Source organism: Corvus moneduloides, chromosome 2 (genome assembly GCF_009650955.1).
Source record: "Corvus moneduloides isolate bCorMon1 chromosome 2, bCorMon1.pri, whole genome shotgun sequence".
NCBI lineage: Eukaryota > Metazoa > Chordata > Aves > Passeriformes > Corvidae > Corvus > Corvus moneduloides.
This window is the reverse complement of record NC_045477.1, coordinates 28,536,828-28,557,112: the sequence shown is the minus strand read 5'-3', so window position 1 is coordinate 28,557,112 and position 20,285 is coordinate 28,536,828. Positions and strand designations below refer to the sequence as shown.

Genomic DNA, 20,285 nt, shown 5'->3' with positions numbered 1-20,285 from the left:
AATACCCAAGAGTCACATGGTATTCCTTCTGGCAAAGCCCTTAAGTCTAGTGACAGTGATAGCTGATTTAAGAAGGCAGGGAGTTCATTTTTGTTCCTATCTAGATGATTGCTTGGGACAAGGTAGGTCATGGCAGTAAGTGACTCTGTATTTCCCAGTGCTTCAGAGCTTCTTTGACTTGATGAGCAAGGAGAAATGCAGTATATCTTATTTCCCCTAGAAATGTGTGCTTAGAGTACATCCACATTTGGTTGGGTTCTTTTCTTAATCAGCAAAAAAATTTGGGATCATGTTTTCCTTATGGAAATGCAGACATTTAGGAATAGTTAATTATGCTTAATGGATTAATTTTGCTAAAATTTGTTTTTATGGCAGACAAACTGAGAAGGAGAAGGTGTCATATGGGGTTTGAGTGGTGTTGCACAAAAGCCCAAGAAATACACAATGAAAATTCCTTACCAGGTCTCCAGAGGTTTTTATCTGTAGCCAGGAATATCAAAAAATGTGGACAATACTGTGCTATCTTTAGGAAAGAAAAGATGGATAGAACATTTCCATGACAACCACCACAGATTTTCTCCAGAAGTAGCGTTAATTTTGACAATACAGAGAAGATCCAGGGTTTGCTATTTGCTGCATGGGTGAACTTAAAGTGACCATTGAAAGATTTTCAGCTAAGTCACACCAAAGCTGCTGAAGACCAGTGAGACAATTTGAAGTTGTTTTGCTTCCGTGGTTTAGTCTGGGGAAAAAGCTACATCCTTGAAAATGGAGGAGAAGATTTGTAACAGTCCTTAGATGACTGTAACAACTAACAGAGTTGTCACACTTTTAGTCCTAAAAAGCCATTGTGTGCTCACACATTTGAATAGGTCCAAAGATGCTGGCGGTATGTGTGGGCTGGATGGAATCTTTGATGTGCTCATTGAATTTTTCACCAGTAGTCAGGAAACCAGTGAAAGAATGGTGAAGAAAGAATTGATTTAAAGATACAATGAGGATGTAAGAACTACTTCTAGAAAATAACTATAGGTTTAACAGTTCCACAGGTTAGACAGACAGGTGTATAAAATAGGTATGTGGCTATGTACTGGGATTTTGTTTATTTACTACCAGTGACAGCCTACTATAAAATAAATTCTTGAACCCATCGCTAGTTGAATTGGTAACTTCTCAGTGATGGAGTTCAATCTTTTCACCTTTAATGAGAGAAACTCTCTTCCCAGTCATTTGGTGGTAGGCGTTTGTACTCCCAGGTAAAAGACAATGTACTATTTTGAAAGGATTTTAAGTGTAGAGTTTACTCATGAAATAGAGGAAGGGGTTAGTCAGCAAAGTGAGCTGTCTTCAAAGTCAGAAATGAGCATAGCCAAAACTTGCAGCTACAGCTTGTAGAGGGTGTAAGAAGGAGAATTCTTGTGAAGCTGTTGGGTTGAGGGGTGTGGTAAAGTCAGAGAAAGAATTCAAGCAAATCCTGTACCTGTATTTTCGGTAAGTGAAACATTGGCATAAGGTGCAACAGGAGGAGCTAAGAGAACTCTGAAAGGAAAATGGAAATTACTACCTTAAAGACAGAAGCAAAATTAATCGAAAGAAAGTCAATATGCAAGTTGGAGATGGAGGGGGAAACTAGTTTAAAAGTATGGGAAGGACGAATACACTTAAGGAAAGTTACTTATAATGAAGTTGGTTGTGTCATTGATGTTTAGAAACATTGGAACATATGGAGAGGCTACATAATAGAAGTTAGATGAATTCAGTATTAAGGAATGAAGATGTTCCCTGTCAAGAATTCAATTAAATTAAGAACTTGTAGTTATTGAAAGTGAAGGTGTGAAATGACCACAGGAGTTTTATCAAAGCAGTTATCAAAGTCCTGAAATCCCAAATAAAGGCAAATGCAGTCTTATGAGTTGGAGAAGACAGACTTCAGACAAAAATGGAGAATTATTAATAACATTATGGAAGGCCTGAGATGTTATCTGGGCTGTAGTGTATGCCTCCGTTGTTCATGGTCAGGGACAGAATGACCAGAGTGTCTGCAAAGCTGTTTTCCTGTTAGGAATGTCCTTCTAGCTCATGGTTGTCCACCTGGTGTTTGAGTTCAACTTGCTTATACTAAAATATATAAAATACTTTGTTCAAAATATTTTAGGAATGAAAGAAATTTTGAGTATTTTTTGACTGAACTTCTTTTTACAGTTAAAATCCCAGGCTTTTTCAAATAGTGTGTGTGTTTAGTATAGGTAGTAGTCATTTTAACTAAAAATGTGAAGAATATATAATTGCCAAGCATATTCTAAGAAACACTAACACTTGAAGATCAAACATGTAAACACAGGAAGAAAGGGGTCTCAAAGCTGTAAAGAAGTAGGGAACTTCTGGTGCTCTGAGATTTATCTTTTTGTCATACCTTTGTTTAAAAAAGGCCATTTCAGGAGAGCCTTTTCAGCAAAGTGAGGCTGCTGAGTTGCTTACCTTATGCTCAGGTTTTTATGTTGCATTCGGTGCAAACTGTGACTGACTGACAATCAATGTAGTAGTTTTGTGTCCCTGAACAGTTTTTTAAATCTCAGTTTTCAGAACACAGTAACACTTGAAGTGATGTCCAAAATGTTTTCTGCAAAAGTCAGTTCTGATTGTCAGAATTCTTATAAATGGTTGTCAGGTAGCAGCAACTTAAAAAGAGGCTCTAACAAGAAGCATATTTGAGTATCCTTTTTTTTTTTTTATTCTCCTACAACTCTTTGTGCTAACTGAAAGAAAAGTAGTTAGACTTGGTATACATTTGATGTATTTTAAATAGGAAACCTAAGCTGTTGAGAATCTGTATAGACCCATGTTGCTCCATTTTAAAGTCAAAAGTGCACAGGAGATTGTTTATCATCCAGTGATTCTGTGCTTACGGAATTTGAGGTAGGTAGCTTATTTAATACAACACATTAGGGCATTTGAAAGAGAGCTTTGAAAGTCCTGTAGAGTAACTTTTTATATAGTGCAGTTTCCTAAATTTTGTGTTGCAGGATTTACAGTATGTTGGAGATTCTACATCTCTGTGAAGACACATTGAAACACTGACATGTTGAGAATTTGATTCCCAACCTCTTTTGGATTTAAAGGGGTGATGTAAGGAGAGGAGTAGCAGCAGAATGGAGGACTAAGAGTAGAGACCTAATCCATGCCCATTGCTTTCAGGGGGATGAGTTCTTTCCACACAGTTCTTTACCTACTGCTTTATGCTAAGTGGCTCCAAAGTGCGGTGTTGTACATATGCAAATCACCATGGGCAGCTATAAATGCTGACCCACTGAGTTACATAAGACAGATGATACTTGGAAATCACAGACTGAAGAAAGGCCCCTCTGCATAAACAGTGGCGGGATTAGGGACTGGGGTGGGGAGGAGGGGAACAATAGCACTGCTTTCTTTGCAGGACTGAGCATTTTCAGTGGTTAAACCATCTTCACGTAAAATTTTTCTTTTCATTTCAATTTCCTTGTAGGCCTTGTCTGGATAGAAAGAACACAGGGTTTCTTCAACAGGGTTGTGTTGAATTAACTGAAAACATGAATATGAAGTGCAAAAAAAAAGCCCCTGTACTGACATGCAAAGTAAATTTGCATGTAAATTTTTTTTTACTTTGCATGCAAAGTAAAAAAGCAGCTAAGACACTTTCACTTCTGAGTAAAGACAGGAGTATGTAAGTTGGCAAATCTCTGTGTGGAGAAATGTTAAAATTTTTAAGCGCAGTTTTCTTTTTAGCCCAGGCTATATACTCTGCCTTATAGACCTTAGTTCTTTCTTAATAAAGTATTAGATTTGCTCTCTGAAGCCTCAAAAAATAAAAGCTTGTTAGACTGATGTGAAGAACTGACACACCAAAGTGACAATTCTGTGAAATTTTACTTTCCACCTTCTAAGCTTTATTGGAAGTTGGGTGATGGAATATAGGGGGGCAGTGGCTGGAAGTTCATGGCTACAGAATTTAAGGAGTGGAGACAGTATATAAAATGATGCGTTGTTGAAGAGTAATTCTGTCTTTTTTAAATTGCGTTGTGAAGGAATCATGACGACCTCAGGAAAAGAGAATTTCCGGCTGAAGAGCTACAAGAACAAATCTCTAAACCCTGACGAGATGCGTCGCAGGCGGGAGGAAGAGGGTCTTCAGCTACGGAAGCAAAAGAGAGAGGAGCAGGTAATGCACAGCAGTTGATACCTGTGATCAGTCCTTAAACAGTCCTGTCTTGCAGTGTCTGGCTCTCTGCTTCTCCCAAGCCCCTTCTTAGTTGTTCCCGCCCTCCACATTCATACATAGTCTGAAATCAGAATCACTTGCAGACTTCACTGCCTCTTCTGCAGGCTTTACAAGACGTAGAGTGAGTGCTCCTCATTCACTCAAGTGTAACATTGCCAGAGCAGCTTGAGGGTTTGAACAAAACTGACCAGTAGCTTAGCCTCTCTGGCTCTCCTCATGACATCTCGAACTGGATACCTTCTTTAAAGTCATAGCAACCAAATTCTGCTCATCCCAGTATAATATCCTATGTATGATCATCATCCAAAGCCCTCTCTTTGCCACTGTAACTCGATTGTCAGAGCCCCTGCATGTTTTCTGTGAAGATGTGTAATACACAGGAATTTATCAAGTCTTTGAGCCCCAGCATCCTCTGCAAGAAAGCGATGGTATGGAAGCTAGACAGCTTGTAGATGGAGGCAGATGGTGAAGGAGAAGGGGATATCAGTGAAAAATTCTCAGAAATTTTAGGAACTGGTATTTTAGCAGGTTGCTGTTTTCCTTTACTCCATGGCCAAACTTTCTCCGTGTGTTGTCAGTTGAAGTCCTGTAGCCAGTGTACTACCTTCGTTCAGGTGATAGCATATATAATTTTTATAGCAGCCTAACACAACATGCTGTGTAAATATTGGCTATGCAATATATATTAAATACATATATATATTAAACACTTTATCTCTTTAGTTGTTTAAACGCCGAAATGTTGCAACGGCCGAGGAAGAAGCAGAGGAGGAAGTGATGTCCGATGGGGGGCTTCCATGAGGCTCAGATGAACAACATGGAGATGACTTCTGTAAGTGATGAGAAATGAATACAGTGTTTGTTGAAACTGGGCAGGTCTGTTGTGCAGTGACGTGATGGGAATGAAATTCCAGAATAACGTGAAGAATGCATTCAGAGATGGACAGCTCTGAGACACCTGTCTCAGTGAACCGCCCTGAAACAGATTACATGAGAGAAAAATGTCAGGGATACAGCAAGTGGTTTTTCAGAGGATATGTGGTCAAGAAAATTAAATAAAATTTCATTGTCCTGGCAGGCTGATCACACTTTCTGGATTTGGTGTTTACCATTACAGGTGATTCTATCAACTGTTGCCCAGAGTTGTTGGGGATTTTTTAATCTGAAATTCATAATGCTTGAAACTTGAAAATATAAATCAGGCAGTGTGTTATTGCAATTCACAAAGTTAAAAAGGGGCTCAGTGGAAATCTTTCTTAGCAGACTTTCAAGTGGCACCATTTTTAACCAAAGTGTTGGAAACACTGCTAGACCTAGCTTAACTGTGTGCATGAGGCCTTGAACTCCTTCCCATGCTAGAATTTAATACTACAGAAAAACAGTTTTAGTTGGAATTACACTTTTTTACTTTCTTCCTGGAAAGAAAAATGGTAATGGTTTCAGTTCTATTACAGAAGATTTAAGGGAAAGTGCAGTTCTCACTTAAAAGTGTCGCTGATCTTCACAGTGTCTGTGCTCAGAGTATGCAAGTGATGTTTCCATAGAAATCAGACTGAACTATTGGTGGTTATATGAGCCTTGAAAATTACTGAGAAACAGAGAAGTGCTCATAAACAGTGTGGTAGATTGATAATAGAATGTATGGTTTTGCTCTTCAAGATGGTATTCAAATATCAGGCAAGTCCTAAATACCATTAATCATTTGTGTGGAAGCTTATGTGAAACAAATGGATAGATAGTAAAAAGTAAGGAAAGGATTTTGCCTAATTGATAGATATTGTCATTACACAGTTTGCCATTAATTTCAGGCTCTTAACAGTTGGAGCTGTTGGCTCTTACAGACAACGCTTAAGTATTTTCAGCACTGTCATCTGTCTCCCTGTCTGTCTAAGGGTTGGGATCAGATGTATCTGAGGATTTAGATTAGAAGTGGAAGAAAAAAATCTGACACTTCTTACACTTTTTTACATGGGTACACATGTGGTGAACAGAATGTCAGATTTTACCTAGGATAAGGAGAGGTTGCAGATTTAATTTAGTCATATTATTGGAAACCATCAGTATTATGGAAAATTTAATACTCCTACTTGATGATGATAAGCATTATCAAGGTTTGTCAACTCTTCTAGAAATGACAGGTCCTATACATTTTGGTGTAAGAGAATAAGTCAAAAGGTACATGTTAGGGAAATCTAAATGCTAACATAATTACTTTTTGTTGAAGCTGACAATTTGACATTTATTTTAGAGGAAGGGAGAAAATACCAGTGAAAAATTTTGAAGAGCAATTTTCTTGCTATATCTTGAGGAAAATTTGGATTTTGGCTTTCAGTAAAGCAAAGTTGCACTTAAGAATGATGCTGCCTTATGTGGATGTACATGTATAACGATTCCTTTGTTGTCCATAATGGTCTTACCTAAGTTTTTATTCAATAAGAGATAAACTTGATACTGGTTTAGCAAATGTAACCTGCTTATCGCTAATCCCAGATTTTTTTTCCCCTTTTTCTCTCTATCACCTTCATTCTGTTTCCCCACCTAAATCCTAGAGTGCAGTCATCACCTCTGATATGATTGAGATGATTTTCTCCAATAGTCCAGAACAGCAGCTCTCAGCCACCCAGAAGTTCCGAAAGCTGCTTTCTAAAGGTAAGGGCTGAAATTACTTAGAGAAAAATGTAGAAGCCTCCCTGGCATGTGGTTTTACTTTGACAGCAATAAAAATTGAGTTTCACACTGAAATTTCTGGGTCAAGCTCTGCATTACACAGTGTCAGCTTGATGTATGTAATATCACTTCTTTTCTTGAAATCTGTACTAAGTGTTGCAGATGTGAGATCTCCTCTTGGATGTAAGTTTAAATGTTGTAGGCAGTGTCTCTGTGGCTCAAATATTCTGATATACCAAAGTTCCTCTGCGTGTGTGCATGCCCGAGTGACTGCACAGAGCTGCTGCTATGGAATCAGTCTGCCTAAACTACTGAGTGCATCAGTGCTTTGAATCACGTTATCTTATTACCTCAAAACTCAGATTGGAGTTTCCTTATGTTGACACATAGGAGTCCATTGCCTTTTAGTGAAGTATTGTAGAAAAAGAACACACTCCAAGAAAAGAGCAGTCAGTATGTCACTGGATATTGTTTTGATGCAGTAATTTGAGAATTTCCTTACAAAGAAATGAATGTATCTAACTTAACTTTTTATTTTAAACAGAACCAAATCCTCCAATAGATGAAGTCATAAGCACACAGGGAGTGGTGGCCAGGTTTGTGGAGTTCCTGAAGAGAAAAGAAAATTGTACATTGCAGGTATAAAAATATAAATGTATCTGTCTTCTAGTTTAGGAAGGCGTTGGGTGATGCAAATTAGAAAGGAAAAAAAATTAAGGATTTGTTCAGCTGTACTTCCTCTCTTTCTTCACTATGTTAAAAAAACTATTTTATCTTCAGAATTTCTGGCAAGACCTCTGGGTACAGGAGAAAGAGAGAGAGATGTCTGACATACATTGAGTGATTGATAGGATGGGGTCTTCAGACTTTTAACAAAAATAAGAGCTTGAAATTTGGAACTTAGCAGATGAAAAGCTATTAAACAAAACCTTAATGTTTGTCTTCTTTGTACTAATTGAAGACAGTTTTAAATCTTCAGAATTAGGATTTAAATTTTTGATTAAAGTAAAAAAAAGTTTAGAATTAGAAATCAATCTGTAATGATAAGCATAGAAAGCTGGAAACCTTATTGTGGTTTGAAAAAACTGAATTATGTGTGCTACAATGGTGGTTAATTTTTTTGGACCTTTGTCTTATTTCCAGCTGTCCATTTTTCTGGTCAGTCTTTCTTGGCTAATAGAATGTGAAAGAAAACAAATCACCTAGTTAAAAACAAATCATCTAAGTTAAAAAATATGTTAACATGTAACCATTAAATACAACACTTAAATTAGAATTGGTGTTCTTTCAAAATGCGTAAGGCAACAGGTTTGTGAATGCCATGTGAAATCCAAATTTTGTTGACTGGAAATACGCAAAAAATTTAGTTTTCTTATACATTAGAGAACTCATTTACAGGTATTACTTTTCAAATTGTTATCCACAGAATTTCAGAGGTCTGTTAGCTTCCTTTGAGGAGTCTGTGGACAGTAACTAAGAACACGTATCAGATTTAAGCTGGTTGGTTTGCAACTCCAATGGAAAATTTGTAAAGCTATCTGATGGAAAAAAAAATGGAATGCCTTTTATTACTTACAGTGGTCTAGCGCAGAAACCTAAGGGAGATAAATGGAAGCAACTCTTTTGGCCTTACTGGTGTAACATTTATTGATTTTTACATGGAAATAGGAAAAATCAGTCAGAGTGGAAATGTGGAAAGCTTGTCCTAAAGGAGTTTGTAGGAAAGCAGTGAAAATACAAGCTTGAGTATGTTGCTCTCGATATTCCATTCTACCTGGGTAATTTTCCTCCATCTTGCCAAATCTCTCTGCCTGCTTGGCAGTTTAGGGTCTGCAGGTAGAACCTTTTGCTGTAATTAGTTGGGAAGTTCTCTGGACCTCACTTTCTAATATTTGTTCTGTCATTGTTCCCAAAAATATTCCTTTGGGCTTGGCATTCTTGGCATTTCTAACTGTAGCCTAGTTGTAGAAGGAAAGGATTTTCAACACATTCTGAGACAGTGAAATATAATTTATAGCTGCTTGTATGGTGGATTGAATATGGCAACTTCCATGTTAATGAACTTGGAACTTTATGGGAATTTATGATCTGTTTTTCTTCTGTGTTGTCAGTAGAATATGCTGTAAAAGCTAGGCCTCTGAGATCAGTAATAGGAAGGCCTAATGTGTTAGGAATTCCTCTGTCCTGTTGTTACTTAAGGTGAATGGAAGACTTAAAAAAGTTCTCCAGGGTCATTTTGGCCATATATGAACAAGTACATCTGTCTCCTGTGGAGAGAGGAGTCTTACAAAAGAACAATACCACACAGATATCTTTGCCATTAACATGTGACTATTCCTTAGTTATACATCTTGGAGCATCAGGTGTCCACAGAGAAGGAGGAGGAGAGAAACTGTCACTCTAACCTTTCTGTGACTTACACTGGAGACAGTGTGAGTCTCCAAGCTGTGAATCGTTCAAGCTGGTGGCACCAGTGGGAAGCCAGAGGGCAAATTTTAAAATACGGATAAGAAACCTCAATGGTTGAAAGATGAGTAAAAAGTTATGTTACAGTGTATCTCAAAACACTGGATACTCACTTCAGCAAAAGTAAAGTTACAGGAAAGCAGTATTTTATGTTGGCCTTAGGCTCTGTCCACACAGTTTTGCTTCTAGTTCATTAATTATGAATCTTGCAGTTTTGATTTTGTGTGTTTCTGCTTTGTTTTGCAGCCCATACTCCTTGTGTATTGCAGTGATGTATTTTGGAATTGTTTATTCTGATCACATCTTACTAGAAGAAGATAGTTTTTTCTTCAGTTGATCAGAAGGGCAGGATTAACTGTACTTTCAAAACCAAAGTCTTTAGTAACACTTAAAAATGAAAAGCCTTGGAAGTCTAGGCTTAATTCTCGAGTTACTATTTCAGGCATGTTTCAGGATTTGGTGCAACTCCTTAGCAGGAGTTGTTTTTATGATTAAACCTGAAATATAAATCCTTGCTGCTCTTCAGAGAGAGAGAGATAGTTTTTGAAGGTATGTTGGTATTTTCACTGGAATACTGATGGATCAGCATCTTTTGGTAATGTCAAAATTGGTCATTTATAGTTTACAACTTTCCATTTTTACTGTTTGTTGATTTTTACTTTTCATTCACCTTTTAGCAGTCTTTTAATTCTATAGATTCTGGATGTACCTGATAAGATTTAAATTTGCTAGTGTAGTGTAATAATCTTTGGGCTGAAAGCATGCAGAAACCTACTCAGATTTGGATTTCTAGAATCTGCGTTTTCTGAGGCCTGAGGTCTCAGGTAGGGTTAAAATTTGCATTTCATCTTAAAAAGTTAATGCTTTTGCAAGTTGAGATTAAAACAATAAATGACAAAAACAGTTAAAAGATGCAGGATATTAGTTCAGGATCTCACTTTTGCTTCAAGTCTTGAATAAGAACATCGTACTCTAATAACATTTGGCATTGATCACCAGAGTTGGAGAGAAGTACTTTGAGTTGTTTTTTAGAAATCTGGTTTTGTTTGAGTTTTTTTTTTTTAATCTCTTTTAGATCTTTTATTTGCTTCATATCCATGAAATTTTGTCAAACAATGTCTTCTCCTGCATCTTCAGGAATATCACTGGTGATTCAGTGAATGCAGGTGTCGTGTCACGTGGGAAGGCACATTGTTATGTGTACAGGTTCTTAGCCATTAAGAAAGGCAAAGGTAACGTAAATGCATAGCAAAACCAAAAAGACTTGAAAAGCCACAGCAAACTCTATGTTCTCGTAAGGAACTTCTGCAAATTTTTGTTTCAAGTGATAGTGATAACCCTGAAATATATGATTCTAATTTTTTGCAAATTGTCTGTTAATTAGTCATATCTCACATTTGTCCTGTGCCAAATCTCTCTGGTTTTAGAAGACATTTAGTCTCCATGTTTGGTGTGGCATAGAAAGCTCCTGGTAAACTGACTTGTATTTTGTTTTCCAGTTTGAAGCTGCGTGGGTGCTGACAAATATTGCCTCGGGAAATTCCCTTCAGACTCGAATAGTGATTCAAGCAGGAGCTGTCCCCATCTTCATAGAGCTGCTTAGTTCAGAGTTTGAAGATGTACAAGAACAGGTAAAGACTGAGAACAGTGTTGAATTTTGTGTGTGTGTGTTAATTTGTGGAGTTGGAAGCTTTTTTGTTTGACTTTTTGTTTGTTTGGTGTTTTGATGGGGGTTTTTTCCCTTCTCTGGAAAGGAGCAAGGCTATTCTGTAAGAAAGCCTTTAGAGAAAATGCAGTATTTGGCAATTTTGCACAATAGTTGCTTTGTGCTTAATATGTGTTAAGTTATCTAAGCAAATATTGGTTTTTTCTCTTTCTGGAAATTATGTATTTAAACATAGCTAATGGGGTAATCCATTTTGTTCTCTAACAGGTTAGTATATTTCTGTGTATGGAGGAATTCAGCGAGCCTTGTTTGAATAATTGCTTTAGATATGGAAAGTTCATGCCTGTTTCTCCTGAAGATAAAGCATGAGTGGAAGTTATAGTTTGTTCTCCAAGTTCCTTACAGCATAGATGAATATTCTTCAAGGCCCACAGGGATCAGTATAAAGCACAGACCAAACATTTGATTCAGTAGTTTCCATTTGAGGTCTATAACTTGTATTTGAACAAGGATGTACTTCAGACATGTAATCTTGCTTTGAAGACTTAGGGTGATGAAACATTAATGATGTTAATAAATTTAGTTTCAGCCAATCTTAATCCTAATGTGAAAGTCTGTACCTTTACTATACAAATTTGACTGGCTTTGGGTCCAGGTATTGCTTTTGTTACATTCTCCATTAGTAAGTTCTGTGTTTTTTCCTATAGCTACTTGCAGACCATAGCTTAAGCTTTACTTGAGTAAATGAAATGAAGCACTGAATTCTCATTTTGAGAATATTTCTGTGGTGGTTGGTTTGTTTTTTGGTGAGCTTTTTCTGAACATTTCTTCTAGTTTCCATATCCTTTTGTGGTGGTGAAATAATGAGCACTGGCTATTCCAGTAGCACTCTTTTGGCACTGTTGTTTGCAGAGATAGTACCTCATTTTCACTTCCGCTTGATACTTTGGTGTGTAAATATCCAGTGTCTTTGCGGACTCCTTGCCACAGAAGCTGGCTGTGAGCTCAGCTTAAGCTGATTATCCAATATGATCCATTGTTCTTTTCAGAGTCACTGACTTCCAGGGTTCAGTTCTCCATCCTGTAAGTGTGACCTCTATTCTGTGTTCCTAGATGTCTGACCTTGCATTTGGCTGTATTGAGATGCATGATTGGAGGAGTCCCAACTCATAAACATTGGACTGCTTTGTGTAACTTGCCTTTCTTTCTTGTAGAGCTGGCTTAGAATGTACCACCTGTACTTAAGGTTGCCTAACATTTGCCACAAGACAGATTTTTTTTTTTCTTAGTTGCTTGTAGCTTTCAAGTTATTCCACTTTGTATCTTTCCATTTTCAATGCTCTGTCTCAGGCTGAGTTATTGTTGAGAAGGCTTTTAAAGAGGAATTGATTCAGGTGTTTGAAAAACTATTAAAGAAAACAAGAGGTATGTTTTGTCCATTATTGCAGCTTTGAGGAATTGAGTCTGCTGTTGTTGTAGAAATCAGAAATGTGATAGGGAACTTGCCAGAATGGCAGATAAGTGCTATGTTCTGCCCATGTGAAAATCCATCCAGACTTAGCTATATGGTGCCTTTTAGATTTTGTATTTTGGGGGTTGAACTTGGTAGCATTGCTTTCCAAATTCAGCCATCACTTGAAGAGTGCTGTTTCCTGCAGAAGGATTTGTGCTCTGTATATGGTAAAGGCTACTCTTACTTATTTTTCTCCTAATGACTGATCTTCTGTGCAAGAGCTAACTTGCTTTTTTTATTAGGTTCTTATCATCCCTGCTGATGTTCAGGGAGCAGGTGGGAAGAGCAAACCTGTGTAGATTAAGTTGTGTGGCCTTCGATCTTAAGATGGGTGAATTAACGAAAGAGCTTAGGGGCCACAGTTAAGTAGTTTATCTGGCTCCTTCCCCCCTCTGTGCCTTGTAATGAACTGCTGATGTGTTAAAATTCAGATTGCAGGCAGGCAGAGTGGCTTGGTTGTCATTACTGGAAAATACTCTTCTGTGCCGTTCAGGTGCTGCTAAATTCACGATCTCTGTCTTGCTGGTAATCTCTAAATACCAGTTACAAATTGCTCTGTAGTAAGCTGTGCTGAAGGAGGAAAATGTACCATGGCAAAGTGTTACCTACACTGTTTCATAGTGGGTTTCTGTGCTGCAGCTCTGGAGATGGCGGCCCTGCTCACAGCTGAGTTGGGGTTTAATGCAGGTCAACATAAGAGGAATTCTGCTTTTTTCCCTACAGCTTTAAAAAGCCTCAAGCACTTCACCATAGTATCATCTGAAACAAAAATTAAAAGCATATAAGCACTGAGAAGTTAGCTTTTGTACTTCTGTATTACAGGATAGCAGTAGTACACAATTCCATAGTATTTTTCCGGATGACTCTTGTCTCATTCAGTATATGCACAGATTGTTGCCCTGGTAACAGATGAGTGGGTAGTAAAGGAGGCTTTTATTTGTCACACTGTGACCCTGTTTGTTGAAGTTGGAACAAATTATAGTGCATGGAGGAGAATAGGGAAGAAATTCTTACAATTAAACCGATTGTAGGTTTGTGAGAAAAATGTTTCTACTGCTTAGTGTCTGATGCTGGACGATTTCCTTCTATCAGTTTTCAGTAGGTGGATACTTGTTCTGTGGTTTTTAAATGCTCAAGGTGAAATATTTCTTTTTCATTTCGTAGTTGAGGACAACTCAGTAGTGATTTTTATAGTTAGGCCTGTGTTTTGAGCGGGTCTGATCCTGGGCTTCTCTAGTTGGATTTCTGAAACTGGGTGATATTTGGCTACGATTTTCTTCTAAAATGATCACCCTAATTATGTCTCACTGTAATACTGTGAAGATGATTATTTGCAAGCAACTGCATTTGTAACAAGTTACAAAAATACAGCAAAATACAGAAAATATAATGACATGTTCAGGGCACAGGGGCCAGAATCTAACCCTATAATCATATAGTAAAATATGAAGAGAAAAAGAAGTATTGAAGGCTGTGTTTAGGAAGTCATTCTTTGTTCTAATTTGGATAGCAATTCTATAGAAGGAAATGTTAGGTGATAACATAATTTTGAGTATGTATCCTAGCATAAACAAAACATATGTATAATATTTTACTTACTGGCTAGTCATTATCCACTGTTTTCGTTTTACAGTAAGTCAGTCATAAAAATGTACGTGTTTACTTTGTCTTTTATTTCTAACTTCCCTTAGCAGTGGCTCAGGAACAGATACCAGTTTACCTTACCTTCTGATCACAATTTTCCCATGTATTTTTCATATTTATAAGCCAGTTTTAATCTAACATGAGGCACTTTTTCCCTTTGCATATGCTAGTTTCTGAGTCTAGTGAAGATTCTAAATCAGCTGTTTTATAGAAGTCTGTGAGGGAATCTTTATAGCTATGTTTAATAAGCAACATGCATGTTAATGAAATTATACCTTACGTACTTTTGCAAGATCTGTTTCCCATTAAGCTATGCAGGCCTCATTTAATTAGCCTACCATCCTTTAACTCTTTAATTACTTGCACTGTGTGTCAGTCTTTCTATGTGGTCAGTGGTCAAACCATTTGGCATACATTTTTCCCATCAGAGAAATTGAATTTATCACAGAATCTACATCAGTATTATTTATGAAAAACACCTTGGCTACATCTCCCTGCTTCTCCCCATTTCTGTTTTTGGTGTACTGATTTTTAGGTTTAGTCAGTGGCATATGTCCTAGCCCTCTTCCACTTACCACAGGTTTTTTCTTCAAAAAGACATCTAGAAATTTTGATCTGCCTGCCTGAAATTATTTATATTGAAAGACTGCATCAAAACCCTTTAGACATGCTTAAAGGTTGATGTGGCTTCAGCAGTGTCTTAGCTGCAATTCTTTCCTGACTTCCCCTTCTGTGGTACTTAAAACCCAGATGTCAGCTCGAGTTTCCTTGATGAACATTGAATTTCCTTCAAAAACCGTGCAAGGCATTGTGCTGCCTGTCGAAGAGGATTGATACTGTCTCACAGTGACAGATATGTGTCATCGTGCTGCGCTGGACAGCCGGTGGCATGAGCATCCCCAGCTGCCCTGTTCTCCTTTGGGAAAGTTTGCATTTTCAGCTGACGCAACCAGTATGCTTCTCCCTCGGTATTTTTCCATTTCTAGTTGTATTGCTATTCCTTTTGGTAACCATCTGTCTTGGGGTGACATACATACATACGTATGTATGTATGTATTAATGTGTGTGTGTAAAGCTAGAATATGTTAATTTGGACATTCAGCCGATGATATGGGATGAGGGGAGGAATGTCTAGAGGTGACTTTATGATGTGTATCCCCTATCGCCTGCTCTATGCCCAGACACGAACCCTGTGTCCTTTTCTGTAGCTTTAAGGCAGACCTTTAAGAGAGAGCGGGGTGAAGCCAGTGGAATTCCTTTGGCACTGTCTTCCAAAACGCAGATCAGCTTGCTGGCTTCTCCTGCCTGGCTGCTCAGCTTGGTTTTCTGCAGCAGGGAAGAGAGTGGCATTCTCCCACATTTGTAGCTAGCTTTTTGTTCGTTAGCTAAAGCAAGGAGTTTTCCTGGTACTTCAGTTTCTTCTCATCTGGACTTGCTACCCCCAGAACATCATCTGGGAGACCTTTACACCTTGGCCCAGAGGGGCCCAAGCCAACCCAGCTCTGAAAGAGAGAAAGTCACACCCACAGAAGGGACTCTGAGATCTACCCAGGTTCTCTCCACACTGAGAGGTTTTTATTATTTAGCATTATTCTTTTCCTGTGTCTGTGTGCACTGTGTTTGCTAAATAAATTCTTTTCCTTTCACTTTCCTCCGAGGAAACATTCTTTCTGAATCTGGTGGGGGAGAGGTGGCTGTAACCTGCCTTCTGTCAGAGGACGTTCCTTTCGGACGTTCCTCCGAATTTGTCTCAAACCAGGACACCATCACTTGCTTGGCAGAGCTGACCTGTGAGTCATGTTCAGGCTCTGTTAGGCTTTTACATCAGCAGTCCTATTAACAAACTCTCGATAATCACAATCAGGACAAACAGTCAAGGTATGAGTTTGAGCTACTTTCTCTGTTTGGCAGGTGAGATGTGAGAAGAAGGACCACTCCAGCCACTGAAAGAAAGATGTTTTCTGTGGTAGGACAAAGTAGCAGTCATCTCTTAGGAATGTGTCCTTCTGGTATCCTTCCTTGTGTTCACTTACCCAATTACACTTGTATGCAAGCTAATCTTTATCATCTTCATCCCAGCATTAGATCCTTTTCCCAAGTCAGCATCCAGACGTTGAGAAAGTGCTGATTCTTTATAATATTTCTTCTCCACTGAGAGGCAAAGTCTGCACACTGTTGGTGATTGGCTTAAGCACTTAGTTTAAATATCCGAAGAAATAATGGCTGAGAATCCTCAGAATCCAGGGGAAAGTGGAGAGTTGTCAAAAAGCACAGGGATTATTCACAGAAGGCACCATATGGTTCAACAGTGCTCTACAAGACTTGTACTTTACTTTTACTGACTACTGAAGTTGTCCAGCACTGCAGGAAAAAACATTGGAGGTCAGTGATGAGTAAAATAAACCAAAGATTTGCACCAAGCCCTACTCCACTGTTAGCAATAAATGGAAATTTATACGCGTGTATAAAAATAGGTGCTGTCAATTAACGAGGCAACATTTGCACTTTGAGTTTGCACACAGCTTTCTCCCTAAGATGTGGGTTAAAAAACCAGGGTACAAATCTTAAAATTGCTGTCATCTTTAAGCTGGGATTTAGATAGTAGAAAGTACTGAAATGGATTTTTTTTGGTCAAATATTTTTTTAATTTAATAAGCTCTGAAATTTAATGGAATTAAATATCCTTTTACTTCTGCAACTATGCAGGAAAGAAGATGAAAACATTTGAGTTGTGTAGAATGAAGCCAAAGCCATAATGTTGTGGCAAGTATCTGTATCTTGAGGAGTGCTCAAAAGAAGAAATGGAAACCATTGAACATTATTCAGACATACAAACTCTGAAGAAACTTGTCATTGTTCATGTGTTGTCTGTGAAAACCATGACAGAGCTTTGCATTTATGGCAGTGTCTGATGAGTTTAAACGAGCTTAACTTGCATTCCTTACTTATCTGAAGAGCTGAAGTGATTCCCTAATGAAAGACATCTTCATTATTGAATGAAATGCATATTTTTCTAAAGATACTTCAATTTATTGGCATCTTGTGTTCTATCAGTCATTAGCATTACAAGGATTTCTTGCAACATCTTCTCTTACCAGGTCCTGTGATACCAGACTACTCAGCCAGACTTTCCTTGCCATAAAAAAAATGAAGAGTGGGAAAGCAGTAGAGGTGCTATTTGACTTCTCTGGTCAGACTTTTTGATGTGAGATTTGCTGTTGCAAAACCAGTCAGTCATTCAGGGTCAGAATGGATTCTTGGATTAAGTGATTATCAGTCTTGTCAACCCTAAAAATAGATACTGTTATAATGGCAGAAACAAAGACCACAGACAGATGGAATAGGGCTTCCTTGTTTTTTACCTGTGTAAGGGTGTCCAGGCAAAGAGACTGTGTCTTCATACAAAATTACTCACATCTTCAGTGAAAGGGAATTATTATAAATTCTAACTTTTTCCCCTCACTAAATGTTTTCAGAAGATTCACAAGTTTATTTAGAACTGTCTGAAATCTTTGGTTCATTCTTCAGGCTTATTCTTGCTGCAGAAATGCAAACATTGGGGTGAGCAACAGGTGTGGCTCCTTGAAGTTTTAACACGACTGACATTTTGCAGGAGGTGGCATATGTTCTGTCTCTTAAGCTAAATTTTTCTGGTAGCCGTCTTCTGTGCCTTAAGTCCAAGAGGCTGCCAGACCCAAGGTTATACTTCTTAGATAAACTGTTGTCACAACAGTTGTAAAAAGGATAAGAATTAGAATGAAAAATAATGATGAAGATCAGTTTTGGGGGAACACTGCATAGTAGTAATGGCTGTGCTGTTTCATGGCAAAGGTCAGTATAGTCTCGTGCCCTGCCTCTGACTGTGGCTGACAGCAGAAGCCTGGAAAACAGTAGAAAACAAAACAAACTAATCCTTCCCCAGAACAGTCGCCTACTCTCTTCACAACTCGCAGTTTAATGGCTCCAATCCTATGCTGTTGTCAGTAGTACTGGTACAGAGGAGGACTCTCTTTATTTTGTATCTAGCAAGCTGACATCTGTTATCTACATTCTGTATATACTTCTGGTTTTAGCTGTATTCGTTTTGCAGGGTTTGCTAGTGAATTTGGGCCTCTAGAGTGGTTGAAGTCTGTTTTTCAAGTAGCATTTTTTTGCCACTGTTTAAAAACGTTTTACAGGAGAAACCTAACGCAATAAATTAATTGACACCATATTGAAAATGAATAAATATGTTTATTTCAGGTTATCCAAAAATTTCCTTTAGGTAAAAAATTTGGCAATTCTGTCAGTTTTTTTAGAGGAGCAGTTTATTTCAAATAGGTATAGGGAGAGGAAAAAACATGTTCATTTTGTGTGAGGAACTTGCTTTGTTCAATTGGAGAAATAGTTATGCACTCTAACACGTTCTACTGCAGCTATATACATAGCCTTCAATTGAAGAGAAATTTGGGGAGGACATTCAGCTGCTATCCATGACAAATAGGATTGCTTTTGTCCTCTGTATGCATAATTGGAAGTATTTCCAGTGGTTGTGCAGATACATGTATCTGTAAAGCCCAAAGGCAAATAAACCAACCGAATAAGCAGATACGTGTATCTATTTGATATGACACTTAGTCTTCTGCTAACTTGAAATAAATAGCAAATGTGAACTTCATAAGCTTCCTTGTGTGACAAAATATTGTAATTTGCAAGGAATTAGTAAAATTGTTTTCATACTTGACATAGACTACTTGTAAATTTTTAAGTTATAGCTCTCATACTAGTGGACAGTGATACAAAAAGCAGCACTTGGCCCAAATGTATAAATCAGAACTAATTAAATCTTCTATTCTCATCATATTACAGAAGATGGATTTCATGCTGCTTTAATTCTGGTATTTTTGATCTTCTCAAAATGAAGTGTTAGGGGTAGTACTGATGTCCAAACCCTTACATTTTGCCATGCACGTGACTTAATCAGCAACAGTGGTTCTGTCTCATATAGTTTTATTTTAAAGAAGGTATGTCAATGCCCATCTGAACTCTTTAATTCTGAATATTGGTTTATCTTGCACATAGATTCTCATTTTTATCTATGACTGTGTAAACAATGCATGCTTTTATGGCTTTGTAGTAAATACTAATATGGGCTGTTCCATACAAACATTTTTGGGTAGATACAGACTTGCTTGACCTGTGCTACGAACATCTGGGATTAAAGTAGCTGTGAACAAGGAGTGTAGAGTTACAGTGTTCATAAGCCTGAGGAGCTGAGCTCATCTCTTATATTGTGGACAGAGCAAGGGTATGTCTGCCTGCACAATCGTTGGAGACATACATGTTTGCTGTTATGGTGTTCTTCTTAGATCTCCATAAATATTCCTGAATCATATAGTGAGCTTGAGTGTATACATGTAATATGCAACCAGAATGCATTCCCCTTCTGTACATTGTCCAGGACCTAACAGTGAGAACAGATTGTTTCCCAACTCTAATACATATGTTAAACCGGTGGAATTTTGAGAATAAAAGCAATTATTATTCTGTTTTTCATTACAGGCAGTATGGGCTCTCGGCAACATTGCTGGAGACAGCACTATGTGCAGAGACTATGTTTTGGACTGTAATATCTTGCCCCCTTTATTGCAGTAAGTATGTTTTAATGTGTTTTCCAGAATTTTGCTTGAGTGTCTGATAAGACTGAAATTTGGGTTTTGCCTTGAAGAATAATAATATCGGGTTTTTTTTATTGTGGACTAATCAGAGTTTTTAATGGGGAGTCCTGAACTGCTTTTGTAATGAAGCTAAAATGGAAACATGCTTTAGAAGCAGCTAAGCTAGAACTATTTTATTCTACAGTGTTGGTGAATGTCTGGGCTTATTTTAGAGTCAGAGAATAATTTAAGTTGAAAGGCACCTTTGGAGGTCATCTAGTCAAAGCCTTTCTTCATAGCAGGTGAGATCAGATTAGATTGCTCAACTACTTAACCAGTCAAATTTGGAACATCAAAAGTAGATTTCATAACTACCTGGTGTAACCTGTTGCAGTATTTGACCATGGCATAGTGAAACACAGTGTTCTGATACCTAAT

The 20,285-nt window shown here is 37.8% G+C and overlaps 1 protein-coding gene across 1 annotated transcript in view; it reads left to right on the top strand.

Moving 5' to 3' along the window:
* KPNA1 (karyopherin subunit alpha 1) overlaps positions 1–20,285 on the top strand; it is a 54,491-nt gene that overhangs the window by 8,647 nt on the left and 25,559 nt on the right. Inside the window, 7 exon segments of the mRNA XM_032098693.1 lie at positions 4,062–4,195; positions 4,979–5,041; positions 5,043–5,087; positions 6,805–6,904; positions 7,467–7,561; positions 10,888–11,019; positions 19,753–19,841. Coding sequence (XP_031954584.1) covers positions 4,067–4,195; positions 4,979–5,041; positions 5,043–5,087; positions 6,805–6,904; positions 7,467–7,561; positions 10,888–11,019; positions 19,753–19,841 — 653 coding nt within the window. The 5' untranslated portion in view covers positions 4,062–4,066.